This window comes from Mus musculus, chromosome 7, assembly GCF_000001635.26.
Source record: "Mus musculus strain C57BL/6J chromosome 7, GRCm38.p6 C57BL/6J".
NCBI lineage: Eukaryota > Metazoa > Chordata > Mammalia > Rodentia > Muridae > Mus > Mus musculus.
The window spans coordinates 57,411,398-57,431,359 of NC_000073.6; the positions used below are offsets into that span (position 1 = coordinate 57,411,398).

The 19,962-nt window shown below is 42.7% G+C and overlaps 1 protein-coding gene across 7 annotated transcripts in view; it reads right to left on the reverse strand.

Annotated features, from left to right (window-relative positions):
• Window positions 1-19,962, reverse strand: part of Gabra5 (gamma-aminobutyric acid (GABA) A receptor, subunit alpha 5) — a 183,348-nt gene that overhangs the window by 3,729 nt on the left and 159,657 nt on the right. For all 7 annotated transcript variants that reach the window (NM_001362161.1, NM_176942.4, NM_001362162.1 and 4 more), the window contains 3 exons: window positions 10,346-10,489; window positions 6,823-6,975; window positions 2,189-2,400 (listed from right to left, as the gene is read on the reverse strand). In NM_001362161.1, the coding sequence (NP_001349090.1) occupies window positions 2,189-2,400; window positions 6,823-6,975; window positions 10,346-10,489 (509 nt within the window). The remainder of the gene's footprint in view (window positions 1-2,188; window positions 2,401-6,822; window positions 6,976-10,345; window positions 10,490-19,962) is intronic.

The following is a 19,962-nucleotide window of genomic DNA, read 5'->3' on the forward strand; positions in this document are numbered from 1 at the left end:
GCTGTTCAGAGAAGGCTCCAGCCAACCGAACTAACTGGAATAGACACTCCTCAGGCTGTTGAGAGGTCTGCAGGTCATACAATGTGTTGTGTCAGTTTTGTGATCCACTGGCTTTGGTGATTCAGATGTCTTTGAGTCAGTTGTTCTCCTGTAAGTAACTCTTCACATATATTTGTGTAACCCCAGTATAACTCATGGGTTCACTGTGTTGGGTTTTAGAACTATTTGTGGTCAGTTCCCTGTCTTGGATGCGTGATGCTTGTTCTTGATTCTCCCAGGAAGAATGTCACTCAGCACCCACATGTTAGCCGGTGAGACGGAAGCATCACTTCCATACCATGTGCTCTGACTTGCTTCAGCGTTGCAGTAGGGATTATTTGAGGCTCTACTGAGCCTATGCACAGAGCATCATCATCTTCTGTCTCACCTCACTTCTTCCTCCTTTCTTGGGGATAGGCATGAAACAATGGAGAGTGTAGCCTGTTTTCTGAGATCGTAAAGTTTTCTCCATTTCTCATGATGATCCCCTCACAGCAACAGATTCCCACAAAGATGCTCATTCTCAATTAGCCTATGAGTCTGAGAGTGTGTCTGACCTGCCTTATAGATTGGTACCCCCATAAAAAAAGATTATTTCCAGCATTGCAGTAGGGCTCAGCACAGGGGGAAGAACTCATCATCTTGGTGTCCCATATAGCTGGCCAGTGGGGTATACTGTGAGGGGTATTAGTCAAACTATGTTCCCTTCTTTTGCCCCACAGACCTAGAAAAGAACAGTTACATGGAGCCCGTAACAGTTTAAGGACATCCTGTTTGTACAAATGTTTCTCCAGCACCCCATAGATCATCCACAGCAGCCAAATCATTTGTGTCTCCCCAAGCCCTGAAAATAAACTCAAATAGGCACTGTGAAGAAGCAACAGGCATAGGGGAAGATATGCTGGGCAGTCAGAAGTTAAGTGAGGTCACTGAACTTTCAGATTTATAAGGGGAAGCCAATGCAGCCAAGAAGGTTGTTTGTTGGGAAGAAACACAGATGATGTGGAAAGGTGAAGTTAACCAGCCCACCTCATATTATTGGAAGATAGATGCTGCTGGCTGCCTGAACTCTAAAGAGCTACACAGTGACAATTTGGATGAAGAAGCTCAATGTTAGCCTATTTTCATAAACGTCCACTTAGGAGTGGAGAAAACATAGCAGTTAGGAATGAGATATCCAATCCCAGACAAGCAAGGGCTGACCCAGACATAACTGAGTCAGGCTCCATGTGGTAGAACCAGATGAACTCCATGGGATGGAAGTACACAGGTTTGCCAGCTGGTGTATTTCAGGACAACTAACTCTATTCTTCCACAATCAGTCTGGACTCTCCTTGGGCTTATTTAACAGAGGATAGGTTAAGATCTCCTTTCCATCTTCCCCTGAAAGTACTGATCTTACCTTCTCTCAGTACAGAGGACTTGCTTAAATGTCTGTTCCATGCATAATGTAATTAGAGGGTTATTATCTGTGGTTTTATTTTCTGTACCTGTACATTTCCTCATCCCTGTGGAAGTGATTCAGCTTGGGGCCTTGTGCTACTCTTTTTCCTCAATTATTCCTTATATTTGGGTGAAATCATGTGTGAAGCATGCAATGAAAGATCACATGACTGTGTGACACTTCACACTATTATGCATGCTCACAGCAGAGTGGGTCAAATCATTTCCACAAAGCACTGGGTCATTTTGGCTGTGCTCACAGCTGAGTGGACCAAATCATTCCCTCAAAGCACTGGGTCATTTTGGCTGATGGATAACTTCTATTATGCTGTCCACCCTCTCCAAGACATGCTGGCTACTTCAAAGAAGATATAATGCATGAGCTAGGGATAAAAGAACGTGCTGTGGTTTAACTGAGGTTAAAATCCAAACACAGCATCCCTAGATAGGATTGTTATTACAAAACTAACCAGTTAAGTCCAAGCCATTCAGGGAACACCAGACCTTTTACTTGAATTAAATTGATTTAAAATAAATTAGACCATGTGTAAGAACCTGTAAAGAGCCTTGCAGGTAAGAGGAAATATCATTCTGGAGGGGGAGGCAGGAAGAAAAAAAATCTCCAGTTAAATATTTGGACCCAGAATTAGGCCCATTTTCTTGACAATGGACCCTAAAAGAAGGGGGATAATAAGCCATCCCTTACCTTTATTTTAGCTGCTTCCAGGGCTTTCTTGCCATCCCAGGCCCATCCTCTCTTTGTAAAGTAGTTGACTGTGGCAAATTCAATCAGAGCAGAGAAGACAAATGCATAGCAGACAGCAATGAACCAGTCCATGGCTGTGGCATAGGCCACTTTGGGCAGCGAATTCCGGGCACTGATGCTGAGTGTTGTCATGGTCAGCACTGTGGTCACTCCTGCTCGATGAAGAGAGGGAGAGTACAACATGGGAACAGAGATCAGTGCTCCTCTCCAGAACTCCCTTCCCGAATATGACAGAACATAGGCCTCTTTCTTTAGCCTTAGCTAACTCCTTTCTCCTCAAATATCCCCGTGATTATCATATTTTCTGCAGTGAAAACATTGCTCATCTAATTGCTCCTGCTGTCTTCATCCTCTACAATAAAAATTGAGGAGTGCATAGATTGTAGTCTGATTTCTCTATACGTTTACCCCCTTTCTTTGGACCAGTCGGGGAAATTGTTGGTACTTGCAAAGATGTTTGTATGAGTGGTGTGTCTCTGTGGGACCGAGGCAAGCATGCCACATGAAGAGTGTCAGTGACCTTCACATAGGACTCAGCAGTGTGCTTCATGGAGATTTACAGTGTACCTCATAGGCAATGGGCTGAGACAGAATGATTCAGTGTGTTCCTTTCTTGTGCACTGACCATAAAGAGATGTCGGAGATGCCTGAGCATTGCTGTAGCAGGATGAGACCTTCTCTCCTTCAAAGTAGGGGCAATATCCTTGAGCCTGCTGTGGCTCTAGACAAGCACTGCAGTTGTTTGGCTTGGAGGACACATGACTTTCCATTGGAAGATTTGTGTATTGTCAGCCAAGTGTCAGCATCCGACCTAAGCTACTTTCTGGAAGCATGTACTATATCCACCATGCAGGAGAGCTGGAAATTTACAGACACTTAGTAGTGTACTCAAATTGCCATCCTATGAAGAAACAGCCCATCTCTGCAGTCAGGAGTGGGGACTCTTAACAGACTAGACAGTCTCTCCTTACACACTTCTGTGAACATGGACCCGTGTTTGGAATGTGGCAGAAATGTACCTGTTAAAATGTATATATAGCTCCAACTGTGATGTCCTTCAACTTGACACACTGAAGTCCTAATCTCAACTACTTAGGATTGTGACCTTATAAGGAACTAGGCTCTTAAGAAAGTAATGATGTCAGCAGACAATGTGCTCCTTAATGCATTGTGACTGATAGACTTTAAAAGAGGAAATTCTGAGTTTACATGCTTGCTTACACAGGGAACACTGGGAATGTGCAGCCATAAGCCCTAGGCCTACCAAAGGCAAGGGAAGACACCTGGAATAGAGTCTCCTTCACAAGCCTCAGGTATAAACCAATCCTGCCAGCCTCTTAATCTTGGGATCTCACCCTCCTGAGACAGCAACACTGTTTCTAAGCCAGATGTTTGGTAGAACTCTGATACAGACACCATGTGGAACCAATGATGGAGCCAATGATGGTCAGCATCTTGGAGACCTGCAACTCATAGAACATTGAACCCATGTGGAATGAATGCCTAAGGAAGCATTTTGATTTTATATTTTGAATTTTCTTAACAATACAGTGATTTTATATTTTGAATTTTCTTAACAATACAGTGACTTATGCTGAGCACATAGTTGAGTGCAGACACTCAAATAGGCCTCTACTCAGGTCATTCAACATTTGATCACGTGCAGAGAACCTCCAATAGGAAATAGACTATCACAGGCAGTGTGGCCCATACTTTCACTTATCTAACTAATAAATGTCCACTATGGAGATCATTAGGCCAATCAATTTGGTGAGTGAGTGCCCCATGGCCATGAGTCAATCTTCATACCTTGATGCATATTCTACATTGAATATGGGGTAAGGAACCTAGTAGTTGGGAGCAGAGTGATTAGCGGGGGTGCCCTGGGCTCTTGGGCTTCTTACACACTATCATCAAGACAAGGCGCATGCAAATGCTTTCCTATTGTGGAAGGAAAACTAGATGTAGATAGAACTACTGTGTGAACTGTATTTTACAGCACACAAAAAGATGAGCCTCTGCTGTCACAAAAGATTTGCAAATTGTCTTTAGCATCCGTTCTTAACTGGGAGAAGAGTGAGTTTTGTGGTTCAGACAGGTGTCAGCCAAACACCTCTAGTGTTAAAGGTTCATTCTGCAGCTCCAGGTGATGGAGAGTGGTGTATAGTTTTCCAGTCACAGGGAGGATCATGCCCTTAAGGATCAAGCCCTAATTGTCTCTGTCTATACTTTCTCTATCACTGTCCCTGCCTCTGTCTCTCTTTGTCTGCCTCTCACTTTCTCTCTTACACATACACATGCACTGGCCATGAGTTGAACACATTTGCTATAATATGCTGCCTTACCATAGTCCCAAAGCAAATATAGACAAATGGCCACAGAGTAAAATATCTCTAAAACTGAGCCAAAATAGATCTTTCTTCTTTTATGATTGGGTAACACGGGTACTGTGTTACAGTAAGAAAAAAGCTGACTAGTGCAGTGAGCTTCAAGATGGGACAGTCAAATCCACTAGGGCAAAGAATCTTCTAAGGTAGATTCTGCTGTGTGTAATGTCTTAGGGTCACACAATGATGATTTTTCAGATTGTTCTTCAATAGTATTGATACATAGCTACTTCCTCTGAATTGAAACATTCCTCCCTGGGAAGCCCATAAAACTCTGGAAGTTGCCCTGGAAACTGACAAGTCTCAGGAAGCTTAAAAGAGGAAAGAGAGAGACAGACAGGCAGCTTATCAGAGTCCCAAGGCCTTTCCTCCAAATCATATAGGCAGGGAGTGATTGTAATGGGAAGGTAGGCTCATTATGGAACTGCCTGCATGCTGACAGAGATGCAGTTCTCCTCTGTCATCTGCTTGTTCCAGTAAGCAAACCCCAACTTATGACCTATAAGTCACCATGATAAAGTCATTGGTTTAACAAGGTAGGCTAGGATGAAATAATTTCTTTGGTGTAACACTGGTGACTCAGCTGGCATGAACAGACATTTCTCATGCCTCCCAGGAAAATTCATTCAGTAGTCACCATTTAGCTTCTGTTGAGGATAGGTTCAGGGACCCTCAGATTCCAAAATACCATGGCCTCTGCATAGACTCTTCAGGTTCTCTCTTACATATAATGACCCATATTTAGATGCTTTATAATACCTTATATAATGAGATCATTAAATAAAGAGTTACTATGATGTATTTTCAGGAAATAACAGCAAGTTTGTACATGTTTAGTATAGCATCGATGTTATTTCAAATATCTTCTATCTGTGGATCTCTGAATCTGAGAACATAGTGCCTAAAGTCATAGAGGGTTAAAAGTGTTTTACTACTACGATGCACTAGTGTACATACAATGGAATGACAGGATTTTGTTGAAGATCTTAAAGTAGTATGTATATTTTAAAGGGATCTGTATGAAAATTCAAAAATAAATACCTTGTAAGCACTTGGAAAAATACTACTGTGCCCAGCCTAGGAGTGTAGCTTGGTGGTAAACTACTTGCCTGCCATTCTTAAGGACCTGGATATGATCTCCAGTGAAAGAGAGAGAGGAATAAAAAGTGGAGGGAGGAAGGGAGGGATACTTATAATTTAAAATCTTCAAAAGACTTCAAAAGTGAGGAAAGGTTTTCAAAAATGGAAATAATAACCAAGCATACAAATATTTCCTAAACTACCATTCAAAGAGAAATTCTATCTCTTAATTTTAAAAGTTTAGCCAATTGCTTTATTTGTTTCCAAGGTCACAATAAATAGGCAATAATAGAATATTATATTATATTATATATAATATGTATGAATAATATATAATAATATATATTAATCAGCTTCTTGTTACTGTCACAAAACATGTGAGATAATTAGCTTAGAAAGAGGAAAGATTTGCTTTTGTTTACATTTTGGGGGTTTAACTTATGGTCAGTTGGCTTGGTTGATTTGGAGCCCAAGGTAGAATAGCTAGCCATGACAGGGGCATGGGAAGGGTCGAAGTATCTCACTTGATGCTGGCTAAGAGTTAAGAGACTATGACCTTCCCTTTGCAAAGAAAAACCCCTAATGGCCTGACTTACTAGGCTCTATCACCTAAAGCTTCCAACCCCAAATTCTACCAAGAGGGGAGATAATACCGTAACTGCTCCAATGTCTTTCTTAACCTAAACACCTGGTTTTCAGAACAAGCACAGAGCGTGCTACAAAACAGATGTTTGAAGGAATTGAAAACAGCATGGTGCTATGCCACACATCCTAAACGCTTGAGACACAACTGAACTGGAAAAAAAAATCCTGTAGCAAAAGAAGAGCTTAGCCAGCTGCTGACCCACAAAGCCTCTTTTACTCCTCTCCTCCTGCTAAATCAATAACAGGCCTCTTAGTCTATAAGAGAGCTTCTCTCACTGCTTGGATTGAATAAGCCTTTCTCAGGTTTTCCCGAATCAACTTGTCTGCTCTGGTGAGGCCACTCTGACTTCTTTTCTACACTGCTACCTGATAAGGACCACACCTTTAACACACAGTTGAAATGTATCTGTGGAACTGGTCATCGTAGACACTTGTGCCAAGGCCAGCCTTGGAATTACTCACCAAAAACTGTCCTAGCTGGGACAGATTCTCGATTTAGCCAAAAGGACACCTGGGATAAGATGACAGTCATGATGCAGGGAAGGTAGGTCTGGATGACAAAGTAGCCTATCTTCCTCTTCAGGTGGAAGTGAGCAGTCATGATCGTATATTCACCTGCAAATGCACAAATCAATCTGGAGATCAGTTCTACCTTCCAGGGTCGGGGTTACTGGCCTTCTCAGAGGTCACAACGCTTCCCCTCCTCTGCCTTCCTTCAATCTCCTTACTTGTGCTACTTGCTTAGGTAGCTAGTAGTAGGGGTGCCTGATTTGTTTTTACTTCTTTTTTTGTACTTTGCTGATGATTTGTTGGGTGATTTTTGAGAATTTTATACATGATCCCCACCTCATTTCTTAACCCCTCTTCCAGTGCCCTCATCCTAAAGTCATGACATCTTCTTTAATGACTATCGTTACAGTATGAAGATGCATGTGTCAGAGGTGACCACGGCGATTGGACAGCCTTCACAGGAACAGGCCCCTGGAGGGAAATGATTCTCCTTCTCCTTCTCTCAGCTCCCTCTGACCACCAGGAGCTCTTCACCAAGGGGTGGGAATTTCCTGTTCCACGTTATTCTGTCAATTGGTGTTATCATATGCTGATGTAATCCGGGCAATCGATACTGCTGATGGTTCAAGGGTGCAACTTCCTTGTCATATATAGAACACATTTCCTCACAGCAGACTGGGTATCCTGAGCTTGTGCATCTGCTTCCTCTTCCACGTTGCCTTGGAGATGAATTAGTTGGAGACAGGCATCATGCAATCCACTTTTTTCCCCCTTTCTGTCCTCCCCTCTTTCTTCTTTCTTTTTCTTCCTTCCTTATTTTTCTCTCATACAACACATCCCAACTGCAGCCTCCCCTCCCTTCCCTCCTCCCAGTTCTCCCAGGCTCACCTTCCCTCTCCCCTAGATCCACTGCTTCTCCCCTTCCCTTCAGGAAATAGGAGACCTCTCAGGGGTATCAACCCAAAACAACCTAATAAGATGCAGTAAGACTATGCACATATGGGGCACAAGATACGGGGGCACAAATCCCCATATCAAGTCTGGATGAGTCAACTAAGCAGGGCTCATAGGGGCTCACAGAGACTGAAGTGGCAATCATGGAGCCTGCATGGGTCTGCACTAGGTCCTCTGCATACATGCTATGGTTGTTTATCTTGGAGCTTTTGTGGGAATTGCTGCCTCGCTTTCTTAAAGGTCATTTCATAAGCAAATCTTGTGCACTCTAGCCTCTGAAGGGCCCTTGCTATTGCACAGTTTTTTTTTTTTTTTTTGGAGAAAATCAGATTTGTGTGTTTCATTAATCCCCAGTTAATCTGTGTCATGCTCCCTACCCCCCCTCGCCACTCTGCAGGTTATAGCAATCAGGGTCTGAGGATTTAGCTTTGCAGATAGAAATCAGGCATCCAGAGCTCTGCTGTGGATGAACACATCCTCCCTATTACCCAGCTGTTGAGCTCCAGGAGGACAGGACCACTACTGTCTGCCAAGGCCTGGAGCTTTCCTGACCCAGGTGGAGCCACACAGGACACCTATCTGGGAAGCTCGTTTTCTCTGCCATCAAGCAGAGACACTAGTGTCCTCTGTTGCTCTAAGCTGGATTTCCTGGGCAATGCCCCAATGCCTTCTCTGGATTTGCCTGGCTGTGTGGGAGGCAAGTGGAGATCTTCCATTTTTTGCTGAAAATGATGCTGTCCTAATGGTTAACTGGTAAGGAGCTAAAATGGGTGGGCAATGGGTCTATGGGAGTGAGGCTTTCTGGATGAGTTTGTGTCTCCCTAGAGATGGAAGGAATGCTTGGAGAAGTACAGGATATTGGATGGTCTGGATACTACTTCAGTGAGTAGTATCAAGCAGGTGTTAGGACTTGAGGGTTAGGCTGCTGGGTTACTATGATCACAAGCAGAGTCTTGGAGAGATTCTCAATGCAAACTCCAGTTGCAACCTTGCCTATGCGGGTATAGTGGTCTTCCGGCTGCGTAGACAGGGCATTGGCATGTTGGAGGCTGCTTAAACCAAAGCCTGTAGTGTAGCAAAGTTGCTATAGAGGTCTTAAGACATGGAACCACAGAGACAACAAGAGGTAAAAGATGCCTTCTTACATACAGCAAAGGAACCAAAGCTCTAAGCAATGCCTACACATGCTGCAGGGTGGAGTAGGGGTGTTTTTCCTAATAGTCTGGGCAGCTGGGAGCAGCCAAAAGGCTGAGCAGGCTCTCATGTGAAAGAAAGAAGCAGAGATAGAGAGAAAGATGGATATATGTCTAGTAGCAAGATCTTGTTCCTTGGAAAAGATTAAATTTTGTTCCTCCATAACACATGAAGGCAAGAAATGCCATTCAAAATATAATAGGATCTGAAATTACTCTCCTTTGCATTCTTTCTGTTTTTGTTTCTATATTGATTACTTTTGACTTATTAGTAGTAAAACCAGACAAATCTTTTAAAAATGATACCTTTGTAGAATGCAGGTTGGAACAGCAGAATTGTATAAAACTATTCTCAAAGGCAGCACCCTGTGTCAGCATCCCAGATTCTGCTACATACCTTTTCATTTCATTTCCATAAAGCCAGATGTGAAATTATACTTCCTTTACCCAGGGCATGACACCTAAACAGAGACATTCCCATCTCAGGCTCTCTTTCTCATTCAGGCATGCCCACTGCACTGTGCTATTGGTAAGTAGGACCCTGTAGTGGCCCACACAGGTTAAGGACTTGCTCTTGATGTCTTGTGTATTCCACCAGCTGCTTGATTGACCAAACAGAAAAGTAAATAAAGGCTTCTTTGGTGCTCAGCCCACATTGCAATCATTGTTTAGACCATTCTTTCAGACTCTCCTCTCCTATTGCATAAACAAACAAGCTGTGTCTCCTGTTAGTGAGTACCACCACCTGGTGATAGCTTGAACCCTGCTGGCCCTCCGCCAGGACAGGTGTGGCCCACTTCAAGGTAGTGCAGGTTGAGTATATATGCCTTGGGCCTCACCATTCATGTTTTATCTGCTGAAGCCAATCCAGACTGCCCTACAGAGACAGTATTGTGTGATTTACAGCATCTGCTTCCTCATTGGTATCACCTTAGTCAGTCTTTGTCTACTATTAGTTTGATTTCCCATGTTCAACCTCAAGAGGATCTCTGAGATGTTCAGGGAAGGAAACAAGAGGACAGTCAGCAGGATGCATACCCCATTTTGCAGAGACTGCCTTGTTTCTTAGGTTTGGGAAAGGAAAATATAAAAACTGATAACTGGACCTTCAGACAAGGCCTACATGTATAGTGCAGATGCCACATGCACTACAGATCCATGCTCTCTCCATTCTCAGGTCCCTGCAGCTGGTGCCCCTTTGTCAAGCTGCAAGGGAGCTTACAGAAGCCAAAGTAGTTGCATAAGATCTGTACTCCTGCAGAGTGGAGCATGGAGCCACAGGGGATGGGATGCCCCTTAGCCCCAGGCAGCAAGTCGGGCATCTTTACCTGTGCTGGTGCTGATGTTCTCAGTGCCTACTGTCTGCCCCATGAGGTGGTACTGGTTGAGCCTGGAGCCATCTTCTGCCACCACCACAGACTTGGTGGAGCCATTGGTCCAAACATAGACAACTTCAGAATTAGGGTAAGCATCTGTATGAGAAGGGAAAGGAAATGGAGTAAATATAGAGTGGTTTCCACTGGGGAAACACAAAGATGCTTGTGGAAGAGGGATGAAGTTGAGAATCGACCTCCAGGGCTTAGAAAGCATGTAGGGCAGTACCTGTATGGGTCAGACCCTCCCCACATCAATAGAACTGATGTACAAAATGTGCCACAGATTGTGCCAATCCTCATACATTTTCTCTTTCCACACTTCAAAAAAAAAAAAAATAGTCATCTCTGAGACAAGTGCCTGTCATCCCGGCTGATCAGTGACCTTAATAGGTCTCTTATTCTGTATAACAGTCCCTTCATCTGTGGAATAGGGTGATTGCTGGACCCACACCTGAGATTTAGAAGGCTGCCTTACACAGTAACACTTAGCTGTAGCATGCAGATCTCCTTCCTACTCAGAACTTTCCCTGTGTACTGACCATGGTGTCCAGGATAGAGGCCTGATGCCTGCCAACTTGCCAAAAGCAATGGGATGGAAATCCAGAGATTATCTCAGATTATCGTTTTTTGGGTCAGTCTAATCAAAACTGTTTTCTCAACCTGGAGCCAGGAGTAAATTTGCAAATGAATAAAAGACTCAGCTGGCCACTGGCTCTGACACTGGAGGGAGGGACCACACCAAGAAGGAGGAAATGAGCCCTAGGTAGCAGTGACAAGAGCAAAAAGACCTTCTCCCACAGCCACATCTAAGGGAATTCCATCCCACCTCGAAAACCTGCAGGACCACTCAGAACCTCCAGACAAAACTGCAGCCCTCCCAGCACCATGATTCTGGCCTGTGAGACAGAGAAATCTATCAGATACTGTAGGCTTCTGGTTATAGGGCTGTGTGGGCAACACAACTGTTATTTTAATCTGCAGAGTCGGTGATAGCTTGCCACACTAGCAGAAATAGAAAAATTAGGAAAAGACTGGATGGAAATCAAATCCAAGTACCTCTCCTCAAGAAATTCATGCTCTGAGGAGAGAAAGAGCTATCACAGGAAAGGCATACAGTGTGAGAAGCTCCAGGAAGTACTGTGAAGGCATGCCAGCTGAGAAGACAGAAGAGGCCTGTTAGAGAAGGAGACTTAACAAGGCTTCATTTAGGGTATCTAAGAGATGCTCAGGAGTGACTGTCTGGGATAAAGGAGGCTGCAGGATACAAGGTTCAAGCAGGGTAATCCCTAGATGCCTAAAATAAGCTAGTAATATAATACAGAGGGTAGGGAATGACAATAGTGCCTTGAGGCCATTCTAAGGCACCAAACTTTTTATCTGAGCCAGGTAAGTCCCAGAGAAAAGGGTTTAAAGAAAGTATATGACCTACTCAAATGTAGGAATATCAAGATCTGTCAGCCAGAGTGAGACACAGAATATAGGAGGGACTGGACAAAGAGGTAAATTCATCATTAAAATCATCTTGTTCAGTAATGGAAGGAAGAAGAGAAATGGGGTGTGCGTGCATTTTTAAAAGGCTGACTGAATCAGTGTGATGTGGAGAAAGATTTTCTTGATTCTACTGAGGAGAAAATAGAGGTTCAGGAGAAAGAGCACTAATCCAGGGCCTCTGGGCTGAGGGCAAAGAAAATTATGAAGAGAAGATCTACTTGGGGTACTGAGAAGACAGGGGTGCACAAGTCCAGAGTTCCCAGATATGGTCATGGTATGCCCGAGGCTATGAGATTACCCATGTCATCTTGCAGTGTCTAGAATGTGAAAGAAGTCAGCAGCAGCAAGAAGCTACCACACTGAGAGGGGCACGAGTGGCTGGTGGTAGCTGAGGGGTGCCCAGGGACACAGCAATTCAGGAGCAGTTCCATATGAGATTGTGTATCTGAGCTGTCTGTGAGTTCTGCAGTTACACCAGCATATTTGCCCAAGATCCCAACACAGAAACTTTCACAGATGCCACCACGTGGGTAAGTGAGCTGCCAGATCCTCAGAGCAAGGTTTCATGTCCCAACTCCTAATTGAAGGTTAAAGAAACCAGTGTTCCATCCCAGGAGGTAAGTTGGCAGGAGCTAGGGATGAGCTACAGAGATGAGCAACAGGGACAGCCTCCTAGCACCTAGACTAGCCCACTCTTCCAAGAGTATCTATAAGCTGCCTTTCTCCTGTCTCACAGACAAAGGTATCTGCTTTTGAGACAAGACTCAGGGATAAGCCAGGGCAATCTGGTGACTGGCTTACTGAAAAATACCAAATCTCTATAAAACCACATTGCAACCCTGACTCTTTTTCTTTGTTTGAACAATTATTCAGTATTGTGAGAAAAAAAAAGTGTACAGAGCAAATACACGGGCCTCAGTACTGTGACTCACAGAGCCCCTGTCCTTCTTGTCGAAGTAGTATTGTAAATCTTAATGCTCTCTGGTTTTATATTCTGGACTTGTATTATTTTTTCACATTGTCTATTTTGTCCTGCTAAGCTCTAGTGTTTGATAATTTCATGTATGAATATAATGTGTTATTCAAATCCACTCCTGTTTCTTCCCCCCTGAAACTCATATGTTCTCTTTCTTTCCTCCTCCTCCTCCTCTCCGCTCTTTCTCTCTCTCTCTCTTTCTCTCTCTCTCTCTATTTCCTTAGCTCACTTAGTCCTGCCAATATGTACATGGGCAAAGGACAATGTGCTGGTACGTAGGTTGCCTCTCAGATGTCATATCCCTAAAGAAAACTTGACTTTGCCTCCCCCAGCACCATCAATTACCAGTGGGCCTTTTCCATCCATTTTGGGATTTTGGTTGGCTTTGTGGTTTGCAGATGTGCTTGCAGTCACAGTCCCCATGAGTTCACATTTTTGCAATGACACATCTTTCACATCATCTTTCACAGCAGTCATCCCACTACCCCTGATTTAGCTAAGAATTAAGCCTTTCTATTCTTTTAGGATGATTTTGTGAGAAGGACATGTGAAGGAGATATCTTGTTTAAAGCCAAATATCCCAAAGTCTTCTAAAATGTTCACATTGATCAGTTGTGGGTGTCTGTATTAACTGGTATCTTTTGCAAAAATAAGCTTCTCTGACAAGGATTGGAGGATGAAGTAATAAGATATAAAGATTAATATTTAGGGGGCAATTAATTACTATGTCTAGTAAGCAGAATACGGCCTTCCAGCACTGTGTGTGACACATAGCCAGAGGGATGACACTCCCCAGCCTTTACTAGCTTCATTTCCCTATGATTTATCATTCAAGTATGTGACACCTTCAGAAATGGTTGTTACATCATCTTTTAGAGGTTAACCAAGAGCAAAAACAATAGCTGGTAATGTTTAGGTGGCCTATTGGATCTCACTAAACAGCTTCTCAAAGAGAGGTAACCGATTCCTACCCTGGGCTATTTGTTTGATAGCCTACAATATCTAGGGAGGCACTGTCCTCACTTTATAGGATAAATTTATTTAAACTTTAAATATATGTGTATATTTTAGGAAGCTTTTAAAGTCTTCCACCTTCCATTTTCAAACCTATCCCTCCCATACTCCCCCCCGCCCCCCACTAACCTGACCTACCATCCTCTACCACACCTAACCCTTTCTGATCCATTATCTCTTTCTCCTTCATGTCTCCTGTTTTCTATCAACCCTTACTTGAAATTCTTGCCCCATGGTCCCTTTCTAACTTCCTAGCTTTTATGAGTACACCAATTTAAGCAAACAAATCTAAAGAGTCAGATCTGGCATCTATATATGAAAGAATCTATATAGTTTGTCATTTAGGGTCTGCCTTAATTCATTGCCTTCAAATTTTAGGATTGCATTTTGATGAGTAATATTCTGCTGTATATATGTACCATATTTTCATTATCCATTTACTATTTGATGGATATCTAGGTTTTTCCCATTCGATTGTTATTGTGAAAAAGCAGCAATAAGTATGGGTGAGCAGGAATCTCTGTAGGAGGATACACAGTCCTTTAGTATATAAGGAAGAGTCATATAGCTGAATCATATGGTACATCTATTTAAAGCTTTTTGAGGAAACTTCATATTGATTTCCATATTGGCAGTACCAGATTACGTTTCCATTAGCAGTGAATAACTGTTCTACATTCCACTCACAGATCCCAGGATTTGTTGCAATTTTTTTCCGACCCATTTTAATAGAGGTAGGATGAAAACTCAAAATAGTTTTAATTTGCATTTCCTTGATAACTAAGAAAATTAAACATTTGAAAAATACTCCTCTGTCACTTGTCTTTCTACTTTGGAAAACCCTCTGTTTAGTTCTTGGGCACAATCTTTTTAAATCACTTTATTGTAATGAATGTATTATATTGTATAAAAGCATCATACAGTTAGATCAAGGAAACCAACCACTCAAACACTTGCCCAGTACCAGGGTCTACCCTGCTCTAAACTTTACAATTACGATGGCTACTCTGAGTGTTTTTTTTTCTTTTTTATTAGATATTTTCTTTATTTACATTTCAAATGCTATCCCTTTTCCCAGTTTCCTCTCCCAAAATCCCGTATACCCTCCCCCCTCCCCCTGCTCTCCAACCCACCCACTCATGCTTTGTGGTCCTGGCATTACCCTATACTGGGGCATAGAATCTTTGCAAGACCAAGGGCCTCTCCTTTCATTGAGGGCCGACTAGGCCATTCTCTGTGACATATGCAGCTAGAGACACGAGCTCTGGAGGTACTAGTTAGTTCATATTGTTGTTCCTCCTATAGGTCTGCAGACCCCTTTAGCTCCTTGGGTACTTTCTCTAGCTCCTTCATTGGGGACCCTGTGTCCCTGTGTTACATCCAATAGATAACAGTGAGCATCCACTTCTGTATTTGCCAGGCACTGGCATAGTCTATGGCACATTTTTAATTGGATTGATTGTTTTCTTGGTGTTTAGGGTGTTGTTGTTGTTGTATATTCTAGAGTTAGACCCATTGTCAGATCAATGGCTGGTAATTTTTTTCTTATTTTGTAGGCTTTCTTTTACTCAAATGATGATGTCATTTGATGTATTGAATATTTTTTGTTCTGAGGTTTCATTTGTTGAGTGTCAGTATTAATCCTGTGATTTTAGGGTTCTATTCAGAAAGTCTTTTGTACCTATGAGTTGAAATGTACTCTCTATATTGTCCTCTAATAGAATTAGGGTATCACAATTTGCAAAAAACATGAAACGCAAGAAGAAGGAAGACCAAAGTGTGGATACTTCATTCCTTCTTAGAATGGGGAACAAAATACCCATGGAAGGAGTTACAGAGACAAAGTTCAGAGCTGAGATGGAAGGAAAGACCATCCAGAGACTGCCCCACCCAGGCAGGGATCCATCCCATAAACAACCACCAAACCCAGACACTATTGCATATGCCAGCAAAATTTTAATGACAGGACCTTGATATAGCTGTTTCTTGTGAGGCTATGCCAGTGCCTGGCAAATACAGAAGTGGATACTGACAGTCATCTATTGGATGGAACACAGGGCCCTCAATGAAAGAGCTAGAGAAAGTACCCAAGGAGCTAAAGGGGTCTGCAACTCTATAGGAGGAACAACAATATGAACTAACCAGTACCCCCCAGAGCTTGTGTCTCTAGTTGCATATGTAGCAGAGGATGGCCTAGTCAACCATCAATGGGGAGAGAGGACCTTGGTCTTGCAAAGATTCTATGCCCCAGTATAGGGAGATGCCAGGGCCAGGAAGCAGGAGTGGGTGGGTTGGAGAGCAGGGAGAGGGAGGAGGGTATAGGGGCCTTTCAGGATAGCATTTGAAATGTAAATGAAGAAAATATCTAATAAAAAAGAATTAGGGTATCCAGTACCATGTTGAGGGCCTTGATCCATTTGGACCCAGTTTCATTCTTCTACATGCAACTATCCAGTTTGTCAAACACTATTTTCCTTTTTTTGTATACATTTTATGCCTCTTTGTCAAAAAAATCAAGTTGCTCTGGGAGAACGAGTTTATACCTTTGTCCTTAATTCTATTCCACTGATCACTGTCTCTTTTTATTTAAACATTTTTTGTAAAACACTCTTTTCATAAAAATATGTTCGGAATACCCAAGATACAATTCACAGACCACATGAAAAAGGAGGACCAAAGTGTGGGTGCTTCAGTCCTTCTTAGAAGGGGGAACAAAATACTCATGGAAGCAAATACAGAGACAAAGGGTGGAGCAGAGTGTGAAAGAAAAGTCATCCAAAGACTGCCCCACCTGGGGATCCATCCCATATACAGTCACCAAACACAGACACTCTTGTGGATGCCAAGAAGTGCATGCTGACTAGATCCTCATATAGCTGTCTCCTGAGAGGCTCTGCCAGAGCCTGACAAATACAGAGGCAGATGCTTGCAGCCGACTATTGGGCTGAGCATGTGGTTCCCAATGGAGGAGTTAGAAAATGGACTGATATCCACTTATCAGTGAGTACATATTGTGCTAGTTCCTTTGTGATTGGGTTACCTCACTCAGGATGATACCCTCCAGGTCCATCCATTTGCCTAGGAATTTCATAAATTCATTTTTTAATAGCTGAGTAGTATTCCATTGTGTAAATGTACCACATTTTCTGTATCCATTCCTCTGTTGAGGGGCATCTGGGTTCTTTCCAGCTTCTGGCTATTATAAATAAGGCTGCTATGAACATAGTGGAGCATGTGTCCTTCTTACCGGTTGGGACATCTTCTGGATATATGCCCAGGAGAGGTATTGCGGGATCCTCCGGTAGTACTATGTCCAATTTTCTGAGGAACCGCCAGACTGATTTCCAGAGTTATATGCCCCAGTACAGGGGAACGCCAGGGCCAAAAAGGGGGAGTGGGTGGGTAAGGGATTGGAGGGTGGGTATGGGGGACCTTTGGGATAGCATTGAAAATGTAAACGAGGAAAATACCTAATTAAAAAAAAAAGAAAAAGAAAATGGACTGAAGGAGCTGAACGTGTTTGCAACCCCATAGGAAGAACAACAATATCAGCTAACCAGATCGCCCAGATCTCCCAGGTACTATAGCACCAACCAAGGAGTACACATGGAGGGACCCATGACTCCAGCCACATATATAACAGAGGATGACCTTGTCAGGCATCAACGGGAGAAGAGGCCCTTGATCATGTGAAGTCTCAATGCCCTAGTGTAGGTGAATGAATGCTAGGTCAGGATGTTGGGAATGCGTGAGTGGGTGGGGGAATACCCTCATAGAAGCAGGGAGAGAGGGGATGGTACAGGGGGCTTTGGAGGTGGACCAGGAAAGGGGATAACATTTGAAATGTAAATAAAGAAAATATATCCAATAAAAATATTTTGATTCTGTTTTACCCTCCTCACTTCCTTCTAGATCCTCCTAACCTACACATCCAATTTTATGTTATGTCTCATTTCTGAGAACACACAAAAGGAAAACAAACAAACAAATCAAAAAACACACAAAATCTTCACCAACAAAACAAAACAAAACAGGAAATCAAAATAAAGCAAGAAAAAAAAAACAATGAAACAAACCATGGCTAAACAGAGGGAAAACATTGATGAAAAGTCTATAGAAATATCACTGAATTTGTTTTGTGTGGGTCAACTATTCCTGGGCATGTAGGCTAGCTACCCTGAAGTGTGCATAATTCATCCAGTGAGATTCCAATGGAGAAAACTATTTTTTTGTTGTTGTTGCAAGCAGATGCCAACTAAAGACAGCTTCTTGGTTGGGGATGAGATCTTATGTCCACTTTCTCCTCTCAGCTCTAGGACCCATGGTGCTTGAATCTATAAAGGCTATGCATACAGCCACACTCCCTGTTCATATGTGCATCAATTCTGTCGTGTCTGTAAGACACTGCTTCTTTGAAGTCATCTATCCCCTCTGGCTCTTCTGCCTCCTCTTCCACAAGAATCTCTAAGCCTTGAGGGGAGGGCTTTGATGAAGATACCCTGTTTAGTTAGGATAGTGTGCATTGAAGTTGCTAACTCTCCGCACATGATCCAGGTGTGAGTTTCTGTGTTAGATTTCTTCTGAAAGAAGCTTCTCAGATGAAGGATGAGAGATTCTGATCTATAGACACAGAGTTATGTCACTGGGTACCATTTTACTGAATGTTCCTTCAGTAGAACAATAATAGTAGGCTCTCCCCTAGACTGATCTTGACTCAGGTTCTTGACCATTTTAGGCATGGCTTCCTTCTCACTGAGTGGGCCTTAAATACAGTTAGAACGTTGCTTGGTGCTCCCAGAATATTTGTTCCATTACTGTAATGTGTGTGTGTGTGTGTGTGTCTTAGTCAGGGTTCCTATTCCTGCACAAACATCATGACCAAAAAGCAAGTTGGGGAGGAAAGGGTTTATTCAGCTTACACTTTTCACATTGCTGTTAATCACCAAAGGAAGTCAGGACTGGAACTCAAGCAGGTCAGGAAGCAGGAGCTGATACAGAGGCCATGGATGGATGTTCCTTACTGGCTTGCTCAGCTTGCTTTCTTATAGAACCCAAGACTACCAGCCCAGGGATGGTCCCACCCACAAGGGGCCCTTCCCCCTTGATCACTAATTGAGAAGATGGCCCACAGCTGGATCTCATGGAGGCCCTTCCCCAACTGAAGATCCTTTCTTGGTGATAATTCCAGCCTGTGCCAAGTTGACACACAAAACCAGCCAGTACAATATCTTTCAGGCATGTCGCTGTTGTAGGCTACAGTGGTTGTAACATGTGATATTAATGATTACCTTTCTCCTCAGGTAGTGTTCAGAGTGCTTTCTAATACCATGGATGCTACTCAGTAGGGATAAAGTGTATAGTTAGGTACCAGTTCAACCTCTCAATAGTCCATGACTTATGTAAGTGTTGTCTTCAGCAATAAGGATGTATCACCAGGTTGTAAAGAGTAACCAATAGCCTTAGCAGTACCCTGATATGTTTGGATGCTTCCATGGGGTCCTTTGGCCAATGTCTCAAAAAAATATAACTCATTCCTGACACTGGAGATTTTACTTGTTAGAATAAAATGTCTACTTGGGGCATCATCTACCCTAACATTTGGAGACTCCATTGAGATTCGTTTCATATATTCATGTATTTTAAGAAACTTCTGCAGTAGCACGTTTTCATGTAGTCTTAAAAATGAATTTTAGTCCCCTTATTCCCTCTTTTACTGTGTTTTCCTATGCCTCTCTTTATTTAACCCTTGTGTTCCAGTTTACCCTTTGTCTTTCAACGAAAATATATTCTATATATTTCCACTCCTTGGGAGAATCCATCCTCCCTCTGTTTTCTTATTAGGTACCTAATTTTGGTGGCTATTCATAATTTAGCACACATATTGAAGTCTTAAAAGTTAATATTCACATATGAGAAAAAACCTTAATATTTATATTTTGGGACCATGGTTACCTTTCTCAGGGTGATTCATTCTAGCTCCATGTTTGTACCTGAAAATAATTCATTTTTCTCAAGAGTTGAATAATATTCCACTGTGTAAATGTATCATTTTGATTACCCATTCAGCAGTTGAGAGGAGTTGAGGCTG